The following is a 25,909-nucleotide window of genomic DNA, read 5'->3' as shown; positions in this document are numbered from 1 at the left end:
GGTAATATGCAATTACTGGAATAATTGAGTTGCACACAAGTTGATCCAGACACCATCATTATCAAAAAAAAGAAAAAATAGCAGAGAAAAATGAGTTACTGGCAAACTGAAAAAATATTCATGACTAGGGAGACAAAGTGTTGCCTTCTTAATTTGAAAGTTGTGTTGTTTGAAAAGAGATGAGATGAGACCACAAATCAACATCCCAAAATCAATAGCAAAACAAGAAATGCAGGCCTTCTCACCCTCTAGGCGAATCCAAAACCATCAAATAAAATATAACAGTTGGATAAAAAGATTAAGAATGTTTTAGATCTGCATATATCTCAAAGAGTCCGGAGAAGGCCTGAACACCACCACTTCACCTACATATTCAAAATGTTATTCACTTTTTCCAAAAGATAAAGTTTAACTACATTTATAAAACCTTCTTGTGGTCTTGCCTACCACTCATTAATTTATTGAACAATTAATGACTTTAATCAGCCAATTTCCCATCTAATCCAGAATGGGCAGCGCAATCTGATGACACTACTTCACTATTTGAAACTGAAACAGCTGCATCCAATGCTGCTGATGTAGAAGACACATCCCCGCTAGTGCCAAACCTCAATGGCTCTTCAACAGACATAACTTTTTTCTCAACTTCTAAGTTCACATTTTCATGTTTATTATCAATGTTCTCTTCAGGTTTAGACTCTGTGCTCGGTAAAACCGGAAGGTCACAATTTCTGCCATCCTCCGCAGCCGCATTCTCACTTGTTTCTTCTGATACTGAACCTTGTAATTTGGAACCTTGGTTGTCCTGAGCTAATAAATCTGAAGGTGGAGAAAATGCTGAAGCGACTGCTGCTCCAATACCTAATAATTGATCTTGAGGGATAGCCAAAGTGGCTGCTGCTCCAATACCTAATAATTGATCTTGAGGGATAGCAGAAAGGGCTTGTTGAGTCAAAATACCCAGTATTTCATGAAGATTGTGCTGATGACCTTGAGGAGCGACAGAAGTTGATGCACCAGAATTAGGTTGGCATAGTGCCTGAAGTGCTGGGTAAAGAGCCTGCAAAGCAGGGTATAATGCTTGGAGAGCAGCTTGTCCAACCATTGCTTGTTGGCCTTGGAAGTCCTTAACATTTGAAAGGTGTTTCCTTCCTGCCAGATGGCTTTGGAAAACAACTACTGATTCACACTTTACATTACAGAGTTCACATATTAAGGGAACCATTTTTTGGGGCTTAGGAGGCACAGCAGGTTTTCTTGAGCCATTCTGTGTCTTCATCAATTTACTGCCTCGTCCACCTCTTAGATTGCGCTTGACTCCACGCCCTTGACCTTGAATATGATCCAAAGGATCTGTCTCTTCAACCTTTTGTTTTCCGGTAATACCGACATCTTCCTCTATAACAGATTGAGGAGGAAGCTTCTCTTGGGGCAGAGGCTGTCTGTCTCCAGTTACAGTTTCAGAAGGCAAATGCCCCAGCGGCAGCTGCCCAGATCCCTCAACTGCAGGCTGGTAAGAAATCCTTGGCTTAACTTCAGAATTTATTGTCTGGTTACCATGTGCTCCATCCATCTGTTTGTTCAGTTTCTGTCGCTCTTCATAGGCTTTCAGGTTCTTTTTATGTTTCTTTCCATTCTTATGCTGTTCAAGAACTTCAGGTGTGTTGCATTCAATCCTACAGAGTTCGCACCAAGCCATACGAGGTGGACGGACAGGAGCTGAATTACCTGAGGCAGATGATGAAGGTTTAACTTGGGATAGGCCACCTTGGATCTGTGATGCTCCTTGAAAAACTTTTGGTTGGTTCTCAGCATATGTTGGTAATGTGTAGATAGGTTGTAGTTGCCCACCACCAAGATGGCCATGAGCACCTCCTCTATAGGGCCTGCCACCCCTTTTACCTTTACCTTTATATGGAGATGGTGTGATCTGCAGAATGCAAATATGTTCAAAGATTTGGAATATTCTATACATCAACGGATCAGCTGGAGAGCGTAATGCTGATACCAAGTCAAAACAGTAATATATACACCAAAAGAACCAATCTCGTCATCTTAAATAGGTCAACACAACAAAATTAGACAAAAAGCAAATCAGCACACAATTGTATGAGCAGCAGAAGACATGAAGTAACTTAGCATAGCTGAAGGAATGGTAGAGAAGTTGGCAAAACGAACAAACAGAATCAGTATTACAGAAGGCAGGCTCCTCCATGATGTAAAACCAATTAATACAAGTCGAGTATTGGAAGAGAAAAGAAGTCTATAATAGTAGCAAGTATAAATTCATTGGCACCATAAGAAAAGACTCGACTGACTGCAGGGACTTTATGTCTAGGTGTTAAACACTTGACATAGTAATGGGATAAGCAAAGAGAGCTCATGCATGCATCTCCTTGTTCCCACCCTCCCCCCAACCCCTCAGAAGGAAAATGAACAAAAGTTAATTACCAATTCAGAGATAATGTTGGGTTAACTTGCAGTTAAGGAATTTAATATACCCATAAGTGTTTCTAATCACTAATGAGGAAGTTAACAGGACAAAAGAAGCAGCAAACAGAAAACAGAACCCAAATGCCACCTCTTTTACCAGATAATTTCACCACGTTAAAGGATGGTGAACGGCATTCTCCTTCATTTACCACTGATATATTGTATGTCATCTCTAGCATCAATTTAAAACACAAGGCTACATCGAGAAGCAACTCCCTATCAGAATAATACTTCAAATTTCACCCTAAAAACAGTCAGCTCTGTGAACAGTATGTGGAAGTACTATATCCAGATTCCATCTTGCATAATGTATGAGATCCAAAAGTATAAGTTCTTGACATATCAAATGACAATTGCTTAAACGCCTAAACATAGTTATCATACTTCCCCTACCATACTAGTTAACACCTCTGCTAATTCATGTGTAGGCCCTAAAACAAAGTCATGAATCTAAAGCAAATAAAAGTCAACCGATTTTAGCTGCTGAAACTATATTTAACATGGACATCATTCATTCATCTTTTTGTAACACAATTTTCCATCAATCTAAACTGACCCTACTTGTTCCTAAGTCCTAACTGTACTTGTTCCTAACACAATCCTTCATCAATCTAAACCAAGCCTATCTGTTCCTAAATGTAGGTGCATTCGCCACTTGAACAGGTATGACCAGAATATGAAGATCAATTTATCAAAATAAGAAAAAATGCTCGGAATATCAAACCTACTGGGAAAATGAAAATGAAAAACATCCATGACCACCAACAACCTTATTCGGGAAGCTTTCTCAATGTAAAGTAGTTGGGGAACCTCCATAAGGACCACTCATGAAGATTAAACAAATTTTACTTTAGTTCTCACATCCGAATAAAGTTAATACAACTCCATCAGTGTTCTAATTATTGATCAAAAAATGTAACTCCATTAGGTGTTATCGATGGTCCAATGAATGTAATGCAGTGGAAGGGACAAAAAATGCAATCAACTAAGAAAAGAAAATCAACCATCTTAATGTTACAGAAAGTGTGAGACTAAATATCTCACTCCAATGACTCATTTGACGGGGAAACACATGCAAAGAGACGACACAAGGAATGCTAGCAACCCAGCAAGGCAGCAACATATTGGTGACAAGGCACGTGGAGGCTTATGGCAATAGCCAACCAAATAAAAAATAAAGGTTATGTTACAGCTCAAAAGGCAGGCACCCGATATAGGTACAAATCTCATCATAAAGTAAATTGAAGGATTCATGAATATGAAAAGAAGTATAAGGACGAGTGCTAGGATATGACTCATAAATGTACAAGTGTAATAAATATGACAGTTAGTTACATGTAGATCGTTTCAGACTTTCAGTAAAAATTATGTTTGATGACCTGATATTACTTTTGATGGCCAGATAGTGACATCGCTTGGATGTCGACTTGGCACTGACAAGGCACTGGTTGAAGAGCGGTGTTTCACTGAATGACAATGTAGTGATAACTGAGCAATTATGGAGAGTGAGTTGCTCACCAGAAACTCACTTGCCAGTGGAAGGCGACCTGGAGCTCAAGCACGCTCTGACTGAAGAGGGTCCTGTCCCTGGATGGCGATGGGGCACTGACTAGGCAGTGAAGTAGCATGAATAAGGTGCTGAGCAGACAAATATGGACTACAGACTTGACAAGTCAGCAGAAATAAAGTGCTAATTTGACAAGTTAGAGAACAGACTTGACAGGTTAATTGAATGATGAACGGTAAATGTGTCGCACTGCAGAAACAAATGATCAAAATAATGGCAAAAGGAGACTGGAAAAGGCAATGATGCCAAAATCATTTGCAATGCGGGCAACCTTAAGGTAGAAGCTACTTAAAATTTCCCAAGATTGCAGAAACTCTAATGCCATATTGAATTGTGTCGGACGTCTCTTTTAAAAGCTTGAGTAGTGAAGGAACACAGTCATTTACTTAAATCATGTCTCTAACACGTCCTTTACATTTGGGTAAGTTTGTCTCATCGCTAAGCACGGGAATTTTTTTACGAATGGTGATAGTAAGACTCTGACCAAATACTTTTGCTTTCTCTAATACCATGAAAATAAGAGAAGAGAAAAGAGGTCGAAAGAATTGATTAGAGCAATATACAAGAGTATCCTCATGTAGATGTTTAGACCACTAGAAGTGAGGAGTTTAGACAACATGGAAAGACAATTTTAGAGTACATTAAGCAGGAAAAGTAGTTATTAAATAGGAAAATACCAACATTCCTAAGCATGGCACAACCTTAAAGAGTTCAGTATATTACAAACCTTTATATAATCTACCACTAATTTTCCTTAATTTTAAGTAGGTATGAATATCATACTGAGCTCTTAAAGTTATTATTTTTTTGGAAAGAAATAAGGTATTGCATTAAAAGGGAAAAAGCACTAAGCCAGCGCATCAAAACATAGTTACAAGTTGTGCATTTCTCCAATCTAATCTAACAAGATATCCAAATACTGTACAACAACTAGTTTGCAACAAAATAGCTTCAAACTTTAGGCTAAGAATATTTCTCGGTTTGATTTGAAATATCTGTTGTTACTTTCTATCCCGACAAGTCCACCAATTTGTCTGGGGCCATCTTGCTAGGACTCTTCAAAAATGGCAAAGGGCGCATGCGAGATTCTCCAAAAGTTGTATTTTTGGAGAACCCAACGGGGGTGCAGCATCAAAAGTAAAGAGTGTGGGCAACTTAGGTCCGGGGTAGTGAACCAAACTTTTAGGGACTTTGTGTAGTCAACTCTGTTCAACATGTAAGAAGCTGATCTCTTTAAGTTCTAATAGGTAATATACAGTATCAACACTAAACACGGCGTGTCAGGTAATACTGGAAAGTGAGAGGAAGTGTATATTGAGTCTAATATAAAACATAGATAACGGGAAAAGGAAAAGAGTTACTTTTACCAACAAAAATGCCCTCAATCCTCAAAAATATTTAGTCTTGCGTAGACAAACATTAAGGCAAAATATTACAGTATAAAATATGTTCACAATTTTTTAAAAAGAAAAACTTTTTCAAGTAAATCCTAGAATTCGGAAGATATTGACCAGGTCTATCTCAAACATGAAGAACAGATTATTTAACCATTTAAAGTGGTGGACCAAAGAAAAACATGCTTATCTTTGAAAGATTTTGAATACCAATGTTGACTATGTAATGAAAAATATATGGAGGCCATATGATACAAATTCCCTAGGAACAGAAAGAGAGAAGTGTTAATAAATTGAAAAGCCGTCAAATGCAGCTTCTTATGTAAATAACATACAGGTAACTGTTTCTATTTTTTATAGGAAAAACAATGACACCAACAACTACGCCTCTTTTTAGACAATTTATGATCGACTATATGAATCCTCACCGAAAATGTCACTCCATTTGAGCTCATCACACCAATATTAAACAAAATAAAATGATAATAAAAAAGAAAGCATATAAATCTCTTGTAGGATAAAGACTTCTAGAAAGTATATGAACGAAAGTAAACATACTTTAACCCAACTAGAAGTACTTTTTTTTAATGTGATTTAAGTCTAACTCGACCCTTTAACAAACTTCTTTTACCATGATTTCACACCAAGTTCTGGAGGTCGACATAGGGCATGATCAAACCATCTCAAGTGACATCTTATTTTACCTTTAATGTGTGATATTTGTACATTTTGCCGAATGTCAACATTTTAAAAAAAAATTGAAACTCGTAGTGTTATGTTGTTTAATCTTGTATAATCTTGTGTGTGACCACACATCCATCTTAGCATCTACATCTTTGTGACACACACCTTGTGGATGTATTGAACATAAGCAGCCCAACATTCACTCTCATATATAATTGATGTATCTTGTAAGTGTTCTACAAAGCCTACCTTTCACTTTAGGACCACTTGAAAGAAAATTCTGAGTAGCCTTCCCATCTATTTAGGAAGAAAAAAAAATCAATCAAAACTAGATGGTCAAATTTGACTGGTCGAAAACTATTATACTGGAGATATTTGCAGCCTATTAACTGCTAAATCGATGAAAACAGGTTAGGGCATGATTGGATGGGCTTATAAGCTAGCTTATGGCTTATAAGCATGAGTCATAAGTTTGGAATTCTAAATTATGGCTTTTGGCTTATTTTTGTTATTTTGGCTTAAAAGAACCTAAAGCATCCCAATCCAAGCAGGCTTTAAATCATTCAGGAAATGCTGCATCAACTTTTCAATAACATAGATACAGTACGCACACATTAGTTTTTTTTTTTTTTTTTTTTAAACTGGTAACTTTGTATATATATGTTAGAATCTGAATCTTACAAGAGGTAAAAGCATACATTAGTTTGATAAACAATTTTTCTGAAAACTGGTATGTAAGGAGTTCATTAAAATAAACAGACAAACAGTAAGGTGATGTTTGTCAATTACAGTTTGATCTCCTATACAAAAATAAAAAAAGAAGGAATCCCGTCACTGAAAACTCTATTAGGTATTTACTTATGGCTTGAAGTTTTAAGAACCAGGGGCTAACCAATGGAAATCTCCTCCTACTCTTTCAGAAGTGATCTAACTTGTGATAAAAATCACACAGCAATACATGAAGCACCCACCAGAATGGTGAGTTGGGGAGGAGGAAATACCAAAGGAATAAAGATTAAGAGTGTACTTCTCTCGACTTTGAGAGATCTTGTACCATATCAAACACCAGTAAAATCTTCAGGGAATCCCAACTCTTGTGACTAAGCATTTCTGCAAAGGAGAAAAGCAACTTTAAGTGGAAAGAGAGTTATCCATGCTAACTGAGCCATGACAACAGGCTGTTTGAGCTTGGTCTGATTGACACTGTAACAATCCACAAGCTGGTATTAGCTCGAGTGAAAACTTGAGCCAATTCCATGATATGTAGTTGAAGCTCAAGCTCACCTTATCAGCTTGCCTAGTGTGACAGGCTGTTTGCTCAGCTAATTATATCTTTTAAAGACGCTGATCTGGTTTATAGAGTCTTTGAGAGGAAACTGTTGCTTCTCAATCAAGAGACAGTCTTACCTGTTTACTAAAAAAAAGCTCGTATAAAGCATGCAATATACAGTAGAGATCTTGTATAATTAGCTGAGCAAAACAGACACAATAGACTTGCTCACACTCTGCTTCTTCTGGCAGGAAGCTTAGCCTTGTTATCAATTTCAAATGTACCAAGCTCAAGCAGTTTAGTTAAATAATCAGAGTGTTATTAATTTTGTTAACATATAGCTAGTGCTATGAAGGTCTAAGTAAACAGCAGGCAAAAATTCTCAAAGAAGCATAGTATAGCTTATGTTAGAAGCCTGTGTTTTACAAAAAAAAAAAAAAGTAATAACATAACGAAGTTCACAAGGATACAGAGAATACACATATAGAATTATGTTCTTCAGTTTCTTGTCCTTCTGAAATTCTTTCAACAAGTAAAATATTCTGCTCTTAAACATGTCATGTAGAATGTTGCAATTCAAGAGTTACTAAATAGAGAAAGTGACATTCTATTTTAAAGAGATAGATTGAAACAGATAAGTACCTAAGATATGAACACACACACACCCCCCTAATCTGCACCATGAACACTTGGAACAAAAAATATTCCCTTGAGATACAAACAATGTAGCTTTTGGAAACGTGAATTCATTCTCTCAAAATGATAATAAATACAATTAACCAATGCTCTTTGCATAAACAAAACAAAAGGAACAACTTTTCCAGTTAACAGCCTCTTATCGTAGGCTAGCTTAATTCATTTTTTTAAAATCTAAAAGTATCAAATGTTCATTAATTGGTATCATTTGATTCTTGTAAATAAGTTTATAGAATGCCTGATCTTTTAAGTACCACTCACTACCTACAGGCCTCATAATCACAATCAAATTTTGTCAATATTATCAAGCACAATCTTTGTGCTAATTTTTCTGTTCTTAAAATTGCCTATTTACCTTCTAAAGAAGAAGAAAGACCTAAAACTACCACACCGAGGCTTCGCACCAACCATTCAATCTTCGCATATGTCATATATCTATAATGTTCAATTTAGGAATAGTGCTCCTTTAAAAGCTTCAATTTTTAACACTATTTTAGAGGTTATTACAGAAATCCAAACAATCAACGCTTCAATAAACTCAAAAGTTCTAAAAGCATTCCAATCAAATATACCCAGATTGCATTCTATGAACACTCACACAACCAGAGCTCAAAGATTTTTATTTTAAAAAAAAATGAAAAAGCAAAGGAATTACATACCGTAGGTGTGGAGACATTGGGCATTGTCACAGTAGCAACCTCTCCATAGTTAATTCCTTGTTGTTGAGGATAATACGAATACTGTGGTTGCTGCTGTGTGGCATAAGGATCGGTAGACGGCGGAATCGGAACCCCAGGTGGGTGAATTGAAGTGGGTTCATGCTGGTATTGCTGTTGATAGGCATTTGAATAATAGTCTTGAGGATAGTAGTATTGCTGATTGTAACCTTGATTGTATGGATATGCATAGTAAGCTTGTGTTGATTGATCATAGGGTTGGATTTGAGAAGGGTCGGCCGGCTGTTGTTGCTGGTAGTGAGATTGATCATATGATTGGATTTGAGAAGGGTCAGTCGATTGTTGGGGGTATTGAGCATACATTGATGGATCATAAGCTTGGATTTGAGAAGGATCACCGGCACCGGCACCGGCACCCTGTTGTTGCTGCTGGTACTGACCGGAAAAATCCATGGATTTCTTCCTTCAATTTACGTTACACACTTCTTCATCGTACATTATATTATATAGGGTTTCCAGTCAATTGGGATTTGGGGGTGTCATTTCTTCTCTCTTTTGTGCATTTTTTATTTTATTTTATTTTATTATGAAAGAAAAAAAAAGAATTGTCAATTTATCTAAATTCAAAAATTTGTGTACAAATCGACATATAATATAATATTAGGATTTAGGACATGTTTGGTGTGATGGTTGAAGGAACATAATTTTGGGATACTTTTATATATCCTGTTAGGTTATTAGCATTTTAATATTAATATTTAACATATTAAATTGCTTTATTTTGGAGTTATAAGAATGTATGATTTCTACATCATCCATTAGCATTAGTTATCCATCAATGTATTTCATTCTTAATTCCTCCATTACTCCCTTTGTAACCTATGTAACATATGTAACTCCCTTTGTAACATATGTAACTCCCATTGTAACTTATGTAACCTATGTAACTCCCATTGTAACATATGTAACTCCTAAGGCCATTATCTTCACTATTTACTACCTCTATTATCTTTTTATTCATTGCTAGGAAGACTTCTTGTAGTATAAATAGTGGTAGTCTTCATTTGGTTTTAGATACATACAATTCATAAGAGAAAACAAAGAGTGAAAGAGTTAGTCTAAAGAGAGTTCTTATTAGTTGAAGGGAGGTGTTCTTTTTTTGTGGAGCTTTGGACTCAACTCTTGTCCAGAGTTGAGTTATACTTTGTAAAGGCTGTTGTATCCTGGAGGGGACAAGTCAAAGAGAACTACTGCTGGACCGGTGAAAACATTTGCTGCAGTGGGCTTGAATCTCCTTAAAGAGAGCGAGATATCCGCGCCTTAGCCTGAAGAGATTACTTTTTTCGTTTTATTTTCAATTGTAATCTTGCAATTTTATTATCTTGTAAGTTTTTTCACTAACATATCCCATACATTTTATTTGGATCATTGTTACCCATTATTCTAGGATAGGAGGTTTGAATAGATTTAAATAATTAAAATAAAGAATAAAATATTATTTTAAAATATAATGTAATATACATAATTGGAAAAAGAAATTAAGTAACGATGGAAACATACAAAATTGGTTGTTCTATAAATAGGAATTTTCATTGTTACGTAACAATGAAATTTAACAATACAATATAATATATTTTAAGTAACAATCAAAATAAACATTGTATGTATAATAACTACAATACAACACAATGAATAACAATTATCCAAATATTGTGTGTTGTGCTTTTTCAGAGTTAATTTATTTATTATTTAAAATTAAATTAAATTAAATTAGATTAATTTGATATTTAAAATAAAAATTTAAATATTTATTAAAAAATATAGATTATTAAAAAAAAATTATATCAATATAATTTAAAACATACATCTTATGTGTTAGTTATATTTCATATCGATTGACTTCCAAAAAGGAAGCTATGACAATTTAAATAACTTATTCATGATTCATAATCAGTACTAGTATAAACTATTTCTGCTTTGAGTGGAATAATAATTTTGTAATAACTTATTTTCAAATAAAATTGTTAAAATGACAAAATATTGATTCAAAACATTTTTACACATCACTTTTCATAATTTATACATTTGCAAAAGTTAGGGCAATGACAACTTCTCTTAACCGCTCTAATTTTATTTTTAAACGAATTGGATCAGCTCATATAAAATAACAGATAAATAATAATTTCATAGTGTATATATAATTAATTAGCGTGAATTTTTTTTCATGCAAAACTTGTCCTAATCAAATTAAGATTGTTTAAATGGATGACTTAGAATTTCATGTTTTCAAGTGTTCAAGTAACTACATCAATGTTGATTTTGTCAAATTTTATATTTTATGATAATTTTACATATTCATTGACCGGGGTCTTAACAAAAAAAAAAGAGTCTAAAATACGTTAATAAAAATGAACTAGAAATATTATATATAAATTATTTAGACAATTACTATGAAAAGTGGGAATGCAAAGACCAAAGTAACATTTAGCCATAGATTTCAAATACTTTTAGAAAATAATTTGTTTGTCGACGTTTCAACATGTATTTGATCATAATTTTTTAAAAACATATTTCATTCTTTTTTTTTAAAAAAAAACAAGAAATATGATTTATATTCATAAGTTTAATAAAATTATTTTTTTTATAACGAACTGAATAATAAATTATCAAAAAATTATAATACAATATTTCAATAATATACCTATACACCACTAGCTATTACAATTTATAGAAATTAGCTATAAAAATTCATAGACACAGAAAAATAAATAATAACAGTTTTAGTAATTTGTTATTCTCTTTGTCTATTTTTATTTGTCATATTGCATTTTTTGAAAGGCAATTTGACAAAATTTTAAAGTTAAATTAGATTACATTAATTTGGTGCTTAAAACAAAAAATTCGATATCAAAAAACTATAAGAAAAGTACTATATATTGCAATTTTTTGCATATCGATATGATGAAAAAATATATAGCAAAATATTAATCAAATTTTTTATATTTTAACTCTAAAAATATAAAGGTAACAATCAATAACGGACGAAAATGATATTCTTTAATATAATCTTCCCATATTTTACGAACATATCTATTCGATAAGAATGTGTTTAATGATGTGTTGGGCAGATAGAATTATAGTTGAGGTTATAATTGATTGATTATTTTATATATAAAAATTTTGGGATAAATTTTAAAATGAAATTTTTACGTAAATGTATACGCAACAAAAATTATTTTCAAGAAAATGACCACATGTATATGTAATGTATCAATATTTATGTATAATGTATTGTATAAATAGTGTATAATCACGTATAAATGTTGTATAACTATGTGTCATGAATGTATATACATCTATATACATTGTTTATACAAAATTTATATATTAAAATAGTTTATCTTCCTCGACAAGTTAATTTTTTCTTTCAATTTCTACCAACTCAAATCTCCTCTTAACGGTCTCAAATTTTAGATATGAGCTTCTCTTGATAATTTAAGTCTTTTAATTAATAATTCATTCAAAAAGATTCACTTTTACAACATGTCAACTTTGAAATCGAATAAATTTCAATATCATACTCAATAAGTGCTAGCATGAGAGGAAGTATGGAATAATAAAGGTGTGTGGAATTTATTTATTTTTCTTATTGATTTTTATTCGTATTGAAGATCGATTAAATTTAAATTTATATTAAAAAGATAAAACATTCCCTAATAAAACGACTATGTACGCAGAAGAACTATGTTATGCGTTGCTAAAGCTTCATTAGTTACACTTCATCAACAAGAAATACGTCTGAATGGCCAATTGTTTTAACAACAATATTTAGTTGTTTTTTTTGTAAGATATTTTAGGTCAATTGACATTTGTCTAATTCTTCCTTTGAATTAAAATTACAAATAAAAGAAAAACCAAAAATTAGATTTTTGTCTCAAAAAATGATTTGCGAGACGACTTTTGCCACAATTTTTTTTCGAAAAAACTACTTGCAATATCTATAGCCAAATAGGTCGGTCCTTAATTGGAGAGTGAGAAGGAAATAATATTTTTTATGTTATTTGTGTACCTTGTTTTTTTTAAAAAAAATATTTAAAATTATTTTTAATTAAACAAACACCAATAAAATAATATATATTTCATCCAAACACACCTTGGTGTTCGTAAAGTCTTCAAAAATTTCACTATCGACTTCAATTGAAATTTAAAAGTCAAATTTACTTAATGGGAAGTGATATGAAAGATTGAAAATACATGCATGCGTAGTTAGCGTTTGGCCATAGATTTTCGAATATTCTTGGCAAATATTATTTGAGTGAAAATTTGGGTGAAATTTCATCATGTGTTTGGCCATAAAATTTGAGAAATATATTTCACCTTTTTTGAAAAATATGATTTATACACACAAGTTTTAAAAACTATCAAAACTAACTAAAAGTTTGTATTACAAGGCAATGAATGTTCGTTACAACAATAACAAATAATGTCTATGACACTAAAGCAATGTGGTAATTTGGAGTGAGTGCAACAAGAATTATTCCATACATCGTGAAATAGACAAAGTACGTGACTTTGTTACCTAAATCCAATTTTTAATAATTTTCATCAACAGTCATATAATTATTTAATATTCACTACATATTTCATCACTATTTTGGTGTTCACGTAAAAAATGATGTAATACAACGCAAGCAACTATTAGAGAGGGTGTTTTTGTAATAGATAAAAGATTGGGGTAAAATTTTAATTTTTAAAATATTCAAATAATGAGATTTGGCCCAAATACTAGAAAAAACTAATATTTGAAGATTTGAGATATTTGCCAAATAATGGTAAATTGTATGAACAAATATTATTTGCCAAATTTTTCCCAAATATTATTTGAAAAATTTATGGCCAAACGGGCCCGTAGGAGTGCGGCACACCATTATTTTAAGTTGCTGACTAAAATTGGGCTAATTAATAGGAAGTAATGTGATGGAACTTTATAGGTTGGTATCAATATATATAGTTGTGGTCCTGAACTAATTACTAACAATTTTCAAACACCATTTTTATATAATATATAATATGATATTTGAGTGGGGAAAAATTATCGATAATAATCATATTTCCATATTATAAACTTTTCAGGTCAAAAAAAATGGCACTTGCCTAGCTACTTCCTAATTTATTACATTTTGTCTCGTCTATTTCTTTTAAAATATTGATACATATCTGCTTAGTTTTACATAGTTTTATTTTGAAAATTTAGTTCCTTTTTGCGTATATATATTAGTCAATAAATAAGGTCAGTCGAGGATTTTATTTAAATTAAAAATATAGTTGGATCAATTACTGAATGTGATTGACTATATGAGTTGAACTATTAACAAAGAGCATTATTTATTCAATTTTGAATACTTTAAAAAGACATATTTGGACATTCTTCGATAAAAACTTAATAATTGAATGAAAGATTGTAAAAATTGTAATCTTTTGTAGCGTGAAAATGAGTAAATGCACATGAAAAATTGAAAAAAGAGTAACTTGAAGCCCCATTTACAAAAATTCCAAACGTAGCCCCAAAAGGAGGAAATATAATAATTAGTGCGGAAATACGTATTACTGTCTAACTAATTACTATTTTTGTAGCTAAGGTAAGTATCGTAGTCTATCTTTAAATATTCCAACTTGATCATTTATGCTCATCTTTTAGTCTTTTTTTTTTTCTTACGAACACACCAAAAAAACTATAATTTGATTTTGTAGTCCTTCGAAAGTCCTTAATTTTCATATAATATATATATATATATATATATATATATATATATATATATATATATATATATATATATATATATATATATATATATATATATTCCTTTCATGAAAAGAGTTTGCATGTAATTGAAGATTGTACAATTGGAGGATCATCCTCTATAATATACTAAAGTACATAGTTATCAATATATGTCATTTAACCATCTAATTTATCGAAACATAAATATATATATTACATATACACATGGTTATCCATGGCGTGTATATGTTCTAATGTTTATACGTATATTCATCCATCTAATTTATCAAATATGATCGTAAATATCTCAAATGTATTGTGTACATACATGTGTGAGTGATCCTTAACTAGTTATGATGATGACTATGTATTCCAAGTACAAAGGATAACAATGTAAACAATAAAGTCAATAATATTGTTTTATTCTTAATTTTTAGAAAAATCAAAGTTCAAATAAAAAACAGAATTACATAAAAAATTTCGTATCCTCAGAATATAATAAAATTGGGTGATGAGCCCAGCAGGTAAATGTTTTAGCTAGTCATTTACCAAAATTGTTGAGGTCATTGTTCCATTACATAAAAGTTTGTGGCTCTCAAGAGCATCTTCTCTTAGAAATGAACAGAGAGTCTTTCTCTGCGTCTTAAATTATCTGCGATGTTTTTATTTTATATATCTGTTGAAATAACTTTTTAATTATTTTCTGGTATCTACAAATATTTTGAGGCATACTCTTCTTTTATTAAATATTTACTCTTAGAGTATTTGTAATCTTAAAAAATAATTACTACACTATTAAAAATAAAATTAAAAAAAATAATGCTTTGTTTGAATTTGTAAAATAAAAAGTTATGTTATTATTATTAAAATCACGGATAATTGTAGATGAATAATTAATGGGCAACTTTCACATATAGCAAACAAAAAATTCATATTTGTATGCTATAGCAACCTTTGTATAATTACGATCCATAGCAAACATAAAACTGTATAATTTGCTATACATATACAATTGTATAATTCGCTGGCCTAAATTGTATAATTCGCTGGCCTATTTCGCTGCAATTGTATAATTTATTTTGCATACAGTTGAATCGAATTAAAATGTATGTATATTGCATAATTATAAGTATATAGCAAGAAGAGATATATTTTTCTCGCTTTATACAAAAAACAGAAACACAATATATACACTTCTGTTGTATAAAGCTAGAGAAAATTGTATTTCAATGTAATTGTATAATTCGCAATTGTATAATTCATTGGCCTTTTTCTCTGCAATATTTGAAGTAAAATGTTTGTAAATTGTATAATTAAGTGTATAACACGAAGATATACATTTTTGCATGTGTATATACAATTTTCTCTCGCTTTATACAAAACAGAAACAAAATTATACACTTCTGTGTATAAAGCGAGAGAGGCGAGCGAGAATGGAGAGTGGCGAGTGAGATTTTTGGGAGAGAGACGCTGGCAAATTTTAGCTAATGTTTGCTATGGAGCACAATTAAATCAAACCCTAGCTATTCCATTTAATTTAGGTTATAAATTTGCTATTATATACAATTTTCCCATAATTAATTTATACTCTCTCCAATCTTCCATTCTTCTAGTAGTATATATAGCTGATAAAGAGAGACAGAGAAAGTTTGGAAATTTAATGTGTTGTTAACATTTGTTGTGCAACACAACACTAACAAAACTTCAAGGAAAATTAGTAGAAGCTGCCCCATAATTACCATGAAAAATTAGAGAATCGATCAGAAGACCATGGATTAAAATTAAATTATTTCTATATCAAACGACTTGGTCAAAAAAGGAGAAATTGAGGGTGCATTCGGTATGAAAATGTTTCTTGAAATATATATACAAGGAAAATAAGTTATTTTTTTAATTTACTTTTAGGTATTCAGTAGGTAAACACAAAATATATTTCTAAAAGCATATGTATATAATTTAGATAAATATTATGAAAGGTGGAAGTTGAAGAAGATACAATCAATATGAAATGTTACTAGTAATCTAGTATAGCCAGGAGCAGAGTTAAAAAATAACACTGTTTATATATGATTATTTTTTTATATATAGCTATTGAACTTCTTTGGCTTCTTCATATGTTTATTTTTTGAACCCCGGCCCCTTAGTAATAATCCTGATTCCACTTTGTTTTCCTCTACTTTCGTTAGAAAAGTCATTCGTTTTTATTTCAATTTAATTGTAAGTTAAAGAAAATATTTTTTAAAATATTTGACAAATCGAAACATAAGAGATTGAAAAATGTTTCGACACATACTGAAAACACACGAAGGCTTATACATTTTATTGAAGGACAAAGGCTGCATACGTGATACTTAGTTTGGAAGTTACTACAAATATAAGAAGTCCAGAAGTGATTCAACATTTTAATTCTTATCAAAATTGTATGGATTCATACATGACGGGTATTTCATCCCTTATGCCTTTCTATTTGAATAGTAATAGTTTAAGCGCCATCATCACAAATTTTAATTATTGATAATTTATTTCTTTTACTTGGTCTTCAATATATAATATAGATTGATTATTTCGACTTCAAGCTATGTAGAAGTTTATTTAGGAATTGCATTTTAAATTAAAAATATTTCACATTTGAAACATCTGATTAAGAAAGAAGCAACTCCATCCACTGCACTACATTAAGTGAGCGATGACTCTCGTGAAGTTCTCTGGTCTTTGTATCAATTTTTGAAGAGACAAGAAAGGTGTACCAAATATACATCACAACATTGACAATTGACTCACATATTTTGAAGTTGCATGCTAGCAAATTTAAGGTCAATTCTTTAATTCAAAACCTTGACCCAAAAATAAAAAAAAAGGAGGACCCCACCAATATATATACCAAAAAAAATTAAGAATATGAAAAAGAGCACGCACTCTCATACAAGAAAACCAATCGACCCACCGACTAATAACAAGTCATAACTATGAAGGCCAAGCCAATGAGTAATTAGGAAGACAAGTCAAGCTAATCAAAATTATTGTTCAGTCAATTTAACTTTTATACATTTTGACGATAAACATTTTTATATGCTATCAAAATTTTTCAAAATAATACTAAAAGAAATTTATATCGAAATAGGGACAACGTACACAATTAATATATGTGATGATTGTTGAAACTTTCAAACACACATAATGATCTGAATAAAAAAATTAAGATCTTCAAAATCGACGGAAACAAACATAAACGCCAAATAATTTGTTCTTGCATATGCAAGTGCGTGTGGCAAGTACCATGTACGTGCAAACAGACTCAAACATCACGATTATTAAATAAAATGAAAGAATTGTTAATGCGTTGTTTGTGTGGTTATTGATTAGATGGTCATTTGTAGATAAGCAAAGGTTAAGATTTCTTTAAGACCCCATCAAAAGAGAAAAAGAGTTGTCCTTGACGATGACTTATCCACTTTTGAATGTGAACCCAAGAATCTATTGATTCTTAGTGGAAATTTCACTTCCAAGAAATAAAATAAATAAGCAATTCATTTTGGTTCACCAATTAGCATTTTTTTGGTTATTTTCATAGTGCAACTTTTTCTCTTTCGCTTTGTGGAAACCTTGTTGTTAATTAAGGTACTTAGTATTACATTATACTATATATTACTAAACATTTTTTTTTTCTTTCACAAGTTTCTACTATTAAAAATTGAAATTTATTTAAGTCATGGTTTCATGATTCATAATCTATCTAAAAGTACGAGAAGATGGAAACATAATCATATTAATATTTTTAGCAATTCTCGAAATATTCACATGTGCTGAATTAATTTTCTATGAGTTAATCTCTCAGATGATTACTCAATCAATAAAGATGACCTTTTCAAATATTAACCATTAAGTATTAGTTACGTGGTTATTTGAGATATCAGATATTCGTTTTAACTACATACTTAGTTATTACGTGCTATAACATGATTAGAAACAATTTTGACAGTGGGATTCTGATGGAGGTTATAGTGGTGGAAGTTGACTTTTGTTTACAACCAGAAACATTAAAGAATGGACTAAAGGAAAAAAGAATGAAACACAAAGGACATTATATGCAAGTTGGATGTTTATTTTTTTTTTTCTCTCAAAAAGTATATGGTAATAATTTAATTAAAATCTCCAGAAAATAAACCACCTTCTAATGATCAGTACTAATTTTTATTTTTTTTGTCAAGTGACTCGTGGCAGTACTCAAATCATTAAGTTTCAAATTTCAATCAACTTGGCTATGACTTAATTTGTCTTGTTCAATTCACCAAAAAAGGTCAAATTCAATTATAACGAGATTTTTTTTAATTATTATTTGTGAAAGAAGAATAAATATTGCAATTTCAATTTTTATTAGGCCAAAGATACGTTTTCAACCTAGTTAAAAGGTGTCAAAGAATGACAAAAGTCCCACAGCGATGGTTAATAAGATGGATGGACTCTTTATAAGGCTTGGACTTTGGAATGTGAGTTAGGCCTAAGAGCTAATTTCACAAAAGGCCCTGACATCAAATGCTGAATTGGTCAATAAAATAGAAAAAATTTATCTACATCGACTTTTTAAAATTAAGTCAATGTAGTTTTCATTATTATGTAATTTAATGTTTTAAAATAAATAATAAATGTAATTTAATGAAGTAAAATAAACAATAAATGTAATTTAATGAAGTAAAATAAATAATAAATTTAAACACGACGACATATATGTATTGACTTAGTGTAAACACCTGGTGCGAGAAAGTTTTACCTAATGAAATCTCAAAAATAAGAGGAAAAAAAGTTTCAAAATATTTTAAATTTTTTTTTTATTATTATTATTTTTTTTCAAACATTTTACTTGGAGGAGATTCCTCATTGAATACAATTTTGAGACATACCACATAATCCGACATGGCACTATGATTGTCCGATGTGATCTAGACCAACTTCAAAATAAAATAGTAGAATAACATTGCTTTTTTTTTTTTTGTGAGGGGTTGCAATATAAGAAAATATTATTTTTTATAATTAATACGCAAAGAACTTACTCATACCTATATTAAGCAAATGAATATAAGAATGACTAAAGTATGACAAATCCTGTTCTTTTATATGAATTTGTGACGCGCTTATAACTAAATTTAATATAAATATTGCATAAAAATAAATGTTTTATATTAGCTTATTTATAAATATTTAGTTTCTCATCTAGTGTCATATAATGACCATTTCAGGAAAGATTTTCACTACAAAAATTCTTATACTCAAAATTTTGAAATCAAAACCTTTAATTAAAAAAAAAAACTTTATATATCATCCAAAGTTGATTATTGTATAACTTCTCTAAGAATGTTAATCAGAATTTAATAAAAATGACGGTGGCCTAAACGTTCCCCAAAAGGCACCTTTTTTTTCTCCCATTCTGTTAATTAGGCAAACCTGATTTTATAACCTTTAGGAACAGACTAATAGCCATGCTTTTTTTTTTCTACAAATGATAAATAAAAATGTTACTAGTTTTACTAGTTTCTCAAATGAAAATGATTTGATTTTATTCCTTATAATATCGGACTAGGCATATTACCTACTAATTTGTTGAACGAAACATGTATAAAATCGAAAAAGTTTAAAATATTTGTTTCTTCCACCTATTGATCAAATTTATTCCTCTTTTCACCTCTTAAATATTCTAAAGATTTTAATAACGCAGGAACAATTTTGATACTAGTACTTAAAATAAGGTGCAAATAACCACAATTACATTCATTCATTAATAAAACTCTTTTGGTAACTACTCTACTCAAAATAGAAAGTCTTACTCTTCATACAACTTTTTCTCATCTTTTGATCTTTAATTTAGTGTAGGATGATGATCAGAAGATGTTATATTAAACCTAGAAATAATTATTTATGAAAAAAAGAAATATCGAAAGCACATAATTTAAAAGGTTTTTGTCCAACAAAGAAAAGGAACCCTGGTCCATTTTTAAAATTATGTTCTCATGAATGTGACACAACAAAACTGTCTACACATAAAATTAAAATATCCTTTGTACTTTTCTCTCACTAGAACCTGCATGAACCAGATACTTTGGGTCATGCCAAACCAAACAAGCGATATTCTTTCAGTAAAACAATGGTGTTTTTGCCAAACTTTCTCTCTCACATATTATTCCCCTTAAGGGAAAAAGGATAGTTCAATCAAATTGCTTAATAATAAGACGTTAAAATTGACTTTTAAGTTCTATCTGCAAAAAATAAACTAAAATTTAGAACTCGTAAAATTCTAACGTATAGTTTAAACTAAAACTATAGAGTATTAGAGTATATCCACTCCTGTTAGACTATATGTTTGACTGTCTTAAAGAGTTAAAAACAATTAAATAACTCTCCATTTAAATGAAATTGATATAAGACAAGTTATCAGTTATAACATATTAATTTTTTTGTAAATAATTTTAAAATTCTCTTCAAGGGTAATATAGTCAAAAGAAACAAATTTGAGCTCCATTGGGTCAAATGTGAACCATTTGGGTATTCAGAAAAAGTATTTCAGATCTGTAAGGTTCTAACTGTTGAGCATCAGACAAGTGTTGGTAAGTCAGACAGTGACACAGAAGAACAACAAATGTATTTATAAGAGTGAGACACAGAAGGGAAAAAAATTATATAATGAAAAAAGAATTAGTTGCTACTTTTCCTGGTACATAATAAGTAAAATTTGCTCGAGTAATTGAGCGTGTTATCATCAACGTACGTAATATTCGAGTTTATCAAAGTTTATCGAGTAAGTGAAAATATTATTGATCTTCCTCGAAAGTGTAACAGGTGGAACACTATTTAGGCCATTAGCAGCAATTTAAACAGACACCATTAACTACAGTAGCTGTTTTTTTTAAAAAAAATTTATTAATTTTTTAAAGTTCACATTGTTGGTAAGCTAAAAAAGAATTGAAGTCATTTAATTAAACTAAAGAAAGTGATTTTTAATTGTCTCCTCTATCAGTAAAATCAGCTGTTACATTCAACATTAACAGAACAATTTTCAACAGTAACTATGAATTACAGTCAAAACTATTGAATGAGTAAAAGCTAATCCAACTTTCCCAAGAAATTTTTTAACTTAGATCCATAATCCCACTATTAATCCCTTTTCCTAATACCACTAAAAATTTAAGGAAGAGCAAAACTTTACCTCTGATTGTTGATGGTGTTGACAAATTCAGCATCAGAAACTGCAGAAACTTCAACTTGACTGATAATTTCATCATCATCTTCCATTGGTGGAGGAAAATTAAGATCTATTAAACTTGTTCCACCAGTTCTTGATAATTCTAATTTAGCTGGAGCAGGAGGAGGAAGAACAGTTACACTTGTTGAAACACCAGCACCAATAGTATGTGATCGCTTGTGTCCACCTAAAGCTTGACCTGATGGAAAAACTCTGTAACAAACAGGGCATTGATGTATTTTCTCTTCAATTACTGCATTATTATTATTATTATTATGAGCCGCGCTTTCGATCACTTCGTTTGATAGTTTGATCTTCTTGTGACTTGCTCTGTGTCCTCCTAAAGCTTGATAAGATCGAAAAAACTTGTTACATGTTTCACATCTATACTTACCTCTTCCTCTACTACTCTTTGTAGTTACTTTAACTTCTCCTCCGGAATCCTCCGCTGAATTCTCTTCTTTGAATTCTTCATCAGAGTAGAAATCAACTTGTTCATTTTTATTCCATTTATCTCTAGATAACATCATCAAGCAATGTGCAACGTCTTCTTCAGGTGAATTCTCTGAAATCGAACTCACCGGCTCTGTTTCAACCACTGATGAGTAATACTCTGTTATCTTCATAAAATTGGGTTTTCTTGATTTCCTCACTCTTTTAGATCTTTTGAAACGAATTGGGTTTTTCGATGACTCAGTTTCGCTCTCTTTATCTGGAAGAACAACAACCGAGTCATCAGCATCAACATCAGATGAATTCAAGATTTTACCTTTTTCTTCTTCTTCATCAGACCATGAAGATGATGATGGAATCGACTCTGTTTCATGTTGATGTAACTGTAAATTCATCATGTGAGATCTCATGTGCCCACCTAAAGCTCTTCCATTAGGAAATTTTCTTGAACAAAGCTTACATATCTTGTGTTTCTCCATCTCCCCACCCCACCACTGCTGTGTGTGTGTTTTTGGGAGAGAGTGGAAGGAAGCTATAAAAAAGGAGTAGGTAACAAGCATTCCTCCACCAACAGATATATACAAATGGAAATAGTTTTAAAGATACTCTAAAACAAATCTGAATTTTTTTATTTTTTGGGATTAATTAATAGTGAATTAATTTAAACTTAAAACGGCAAAAGGTAATTAATATTAGAGGAAAAAAAAGAGAAAAAGTTCAATTAAAGCGTATGCATGAAGGCAAAAGAGAGTGAATGGCAAGGACATGTAACATGCGACTTTTGCATTTATTTCCATCCCATCTATACATTTCCTAAATTACCCCTTAAATTTAATTTATTTTTCCTTATTTACTGTTTTTATTTTTATTTTTTAAAAATAAGGGTCATTGGTTCATGAAATAAATTGGATATTTACCATTAAATGTCTATGAATTGTTTGATTAAAATTATAAATTCATAAATTTACACTCTCCAAATAACTTAGATTGACCCTTACTTTATTAACAGAGTAACAAACCAATAAGTTTATAGTTCAAAAATGTTTCGTTTTATGTCATAATGTATACAGTCAAACTGACTAATTTTTGGTGTAAATTTTAACCATGACATTTTGAAGATTTTTTAAGTCATAATATTTTTAATAATTAAAAATAAATTAAAATTCTAAAATAAGGGCTAGGAGAAAGGGAAGATTTTGGCATGGTACTGGCTGGACATACTAAAAGTGTGGCAGCTTATTTAATTCAAGTTGTAAATATTGATTTTTTTTATTTTTATTAGTTGGAAGGGGAATAATTAATGTTGTGATTAATTAAGAGTTGCTATTTAAGGAAAAATAAATCAAAGCCCTTTAATTAAGGATCTTGAGTTGAATTGTCTAATAGGGAAATGAATGGTGAGGAACTAACTTCTTGTCCCCTTTTTCCATTAAGAAATGGAGTTTTTAAGTGCCGTTTTGTTAGGGATAAAAATAATGGACCTAGTATTGTATATTTTTATTTTTTTTGGTTCTTGTTAGATCCCCATTTCAACATGGTTAATTTTCAATTAGTTATAGTATATGTAATTATGTTTTCTTAATTTGACAATTTACTTTTTTCTTTGTCCTTGTTTAATACTTATACTATGAGTTATATATCAAAAGTTTATCAGAAATAAATTTGTGCTTCACGAAAATAGAAATAATAACTGGGTAAATTTCAATTTTTTTAATTCCACCTATAAAAGTTGTTGTTCTTAGTTGTTCGGTACTCATCGAAAGAGATTATTTTTTAAAAATAGGCAATAAATAGCAGAAAAACATTTTGTTAGGGGGTAAAGTTATCACCACATAAACTCAGTATCTCTAGTAGCTTCAAATATTACAATTGAGTCACTTATCCAATCTCTCATTTCTATTCTTTCTTTTAAGCATTTAGTATGTGTTTGAATTCATGATTTAAATTAATGTCTAAAAATGTAGTTTGGAATTATGATTAATATCTCGATTTTTTTTCAAAATCATAATACGAGAATCTAAAATGTGATCTTAATTTAATTTTAAATGTAAACGTTTATTCAAAAGTTTGTATTTTGTAAAAAGGAATAATCATAATTTTGGTTTTGTACGAACAAAAATGGAAAAAGATTCAGGCTTGGCATAGAGATTGTTTGTATCATGTGAAAGAATTAGATGATAGAATTTATTAATGTTGACTTATTGAATTTTATAAAATTATGTGTACTTGAAAATTTATAATCACACTTTTTTTATCATCATAAAGGAGCATGGAGATAAGTGATTTTATCAATGCAACACTTTTAGATATTCCGCTATCTTTTTTTATGAATTTATGGTTTCCTCGCTTGTTAAGACTATAAAAATTGAAGAAATTTAGACAGTTTTCACAATTTATAAAAAAATTTATATTTATGAGCAAAAATACAATTAAAAAAATTTAAATTGTATATCTAAAAATAAAACTTCCATAGATAGCTTTTACTAAACAAGCTAGAATTCATTAACGATGCGGAAATCTCATCTACCCACCATATCTTGGTTATCTCATCTTTCGTAATAATATGTAAAATGCCCTCTTCTTTAAAATAAAAAGATAAAATCGAATATGTAGTTTTATAGTATCTTATTTGTCAAGCCTAATTACACACTTATCTGATTGGTTTTACAATACTTAACAAATTCATTTTTAATTTTATGTCTTCTTCTATAAAGATATTTTCAAGTGTAGTGGCCCTCTGCTCGTACTTTTTGCTCGACTGATTTTTCGAAGAGGAACAAATTTATGATATTCCTCCGTTATATTTTACTTGATTTTTTTTATTTGTTTATTTGATAAATTTTAAAAAAATTTGTTATTATATATATATATATTTGTTATCCTATATATAATATTGAATAACTATATAAAATAACAGTGGTACGTACTATAATCGAATTTAAAGTTTCAAAACAAAATTAATTTAGTAAAAAATATATTTTATTAAAGTTCTCTTAAGAAATATGTTAAATTAGCATGAGTCAAATAACTTTATGAAAAGGGAATAATGTCATGTCATCTCAATTGAAAAAAGAGGGTGGAATTTTTTTCTTAGGAATTATACGAGTAATACTAAGAATCTATTTCGACATGATTTTTTTTTTTCAAAAACAAAACTAAAATAACGTTTGGTTTTACATTAAACTGATTTTGAAGATGGGTTTCACGTTTTAATTCTTACTAACTTTTCAAGTGATTCTTTTTTCACTCACAAAACATATGCACTATTCAAATAAAAACATGGTCAAACAAAATTTTAAATTTTAATTTTTTTTTTTGTAATGTTACTTTTTTCTTATATCACCCCACCATCACCACCACCATCATCACCAAAACCTTCGATTTCTATTTATATATCTTCCTTATTAATATATAAATATATCGTCTTAAATATTTTTTAATAATTGTTATTTTATAAAATTAATATATAAATAAGATTTTTCTTTCTATTTTACACTTAAGAGTTATTACCTTTAAAAATATGAACTTGACCAACATAGAAAAATTAAATCATTAACTCATGTTAATTGGTCAATATAATTAATAAAAATAAAATTATTTATGTTCATTTATTGAAAACATGACTTCAATATTAATAACACTAAGAGAAAAAAAATTGGCCA

General features: G+C 30.3%; 2 protein-coding genes across 2 annotated transcripts; both read right to left on the bottom strand.

Annotated features, from left to right (window-relative positions):
• Positions 1 to 298: 298 nt before the first annotated feature.
• LOC101243826 (uncharacterized) lies at positions 299 to 9,400 on the bottom strand. The gene is made up of 2 exons (XM_004229736.5): positions 8,764 to 9,400; positions 299 to 1,930 (listed from the first exon to the last, which is right to left on the bottom strand). Exons 1-2 carry the CDS (start codon positions 9,232 to 9,234, stop codon positions 479 to 481), a joined length of 1,923 nt encoding a protein of 640 aa, XP_004229784.1. The 5' UTR covers positions 9,235 to 9,400; the 3' UTR covers positions 299 to 478.
• A 12,143-nt stretch (positions 9,401 to 21,543) lies between these two features.
• Positions 21,544 to 25,091, bottom strand: LOC101268801 (zinc finger protein ZAT9-like). Its single transcript, XM_010327233.4, has one exon. The coding sequence runs from the start codon at positions 22,805 to 22,807 to the stop codon at positions 21,755 to 21,757; it is 1,053 nt and encodes a 350-aa protein (XP_010325535.1). The 5' UTR covers positions 22,808 to 25,091; the 3' UTR covers positions 21,544 to 21,754.
• Positions 25,092 to 25,909: the final 818 nt, after the last annotated feature.

Source organism: Solanum lycopersicum, chromosome 1 (assembly GCF_036512215.1).
Source record: "Solanum lycopersicum chromosome 1, SLM_r2.1".
In the NCBI taxonomy this organism is placed as follows: Eukaryota; Viridiplantae; Streptophyta; class Magnoliopsida; order Solanales; family Solanaceae; genus Solanum; species Solanum lycopersicum.
This window is presented reverse-complemented; position numbering and strand designations above follow the sequence as displayed.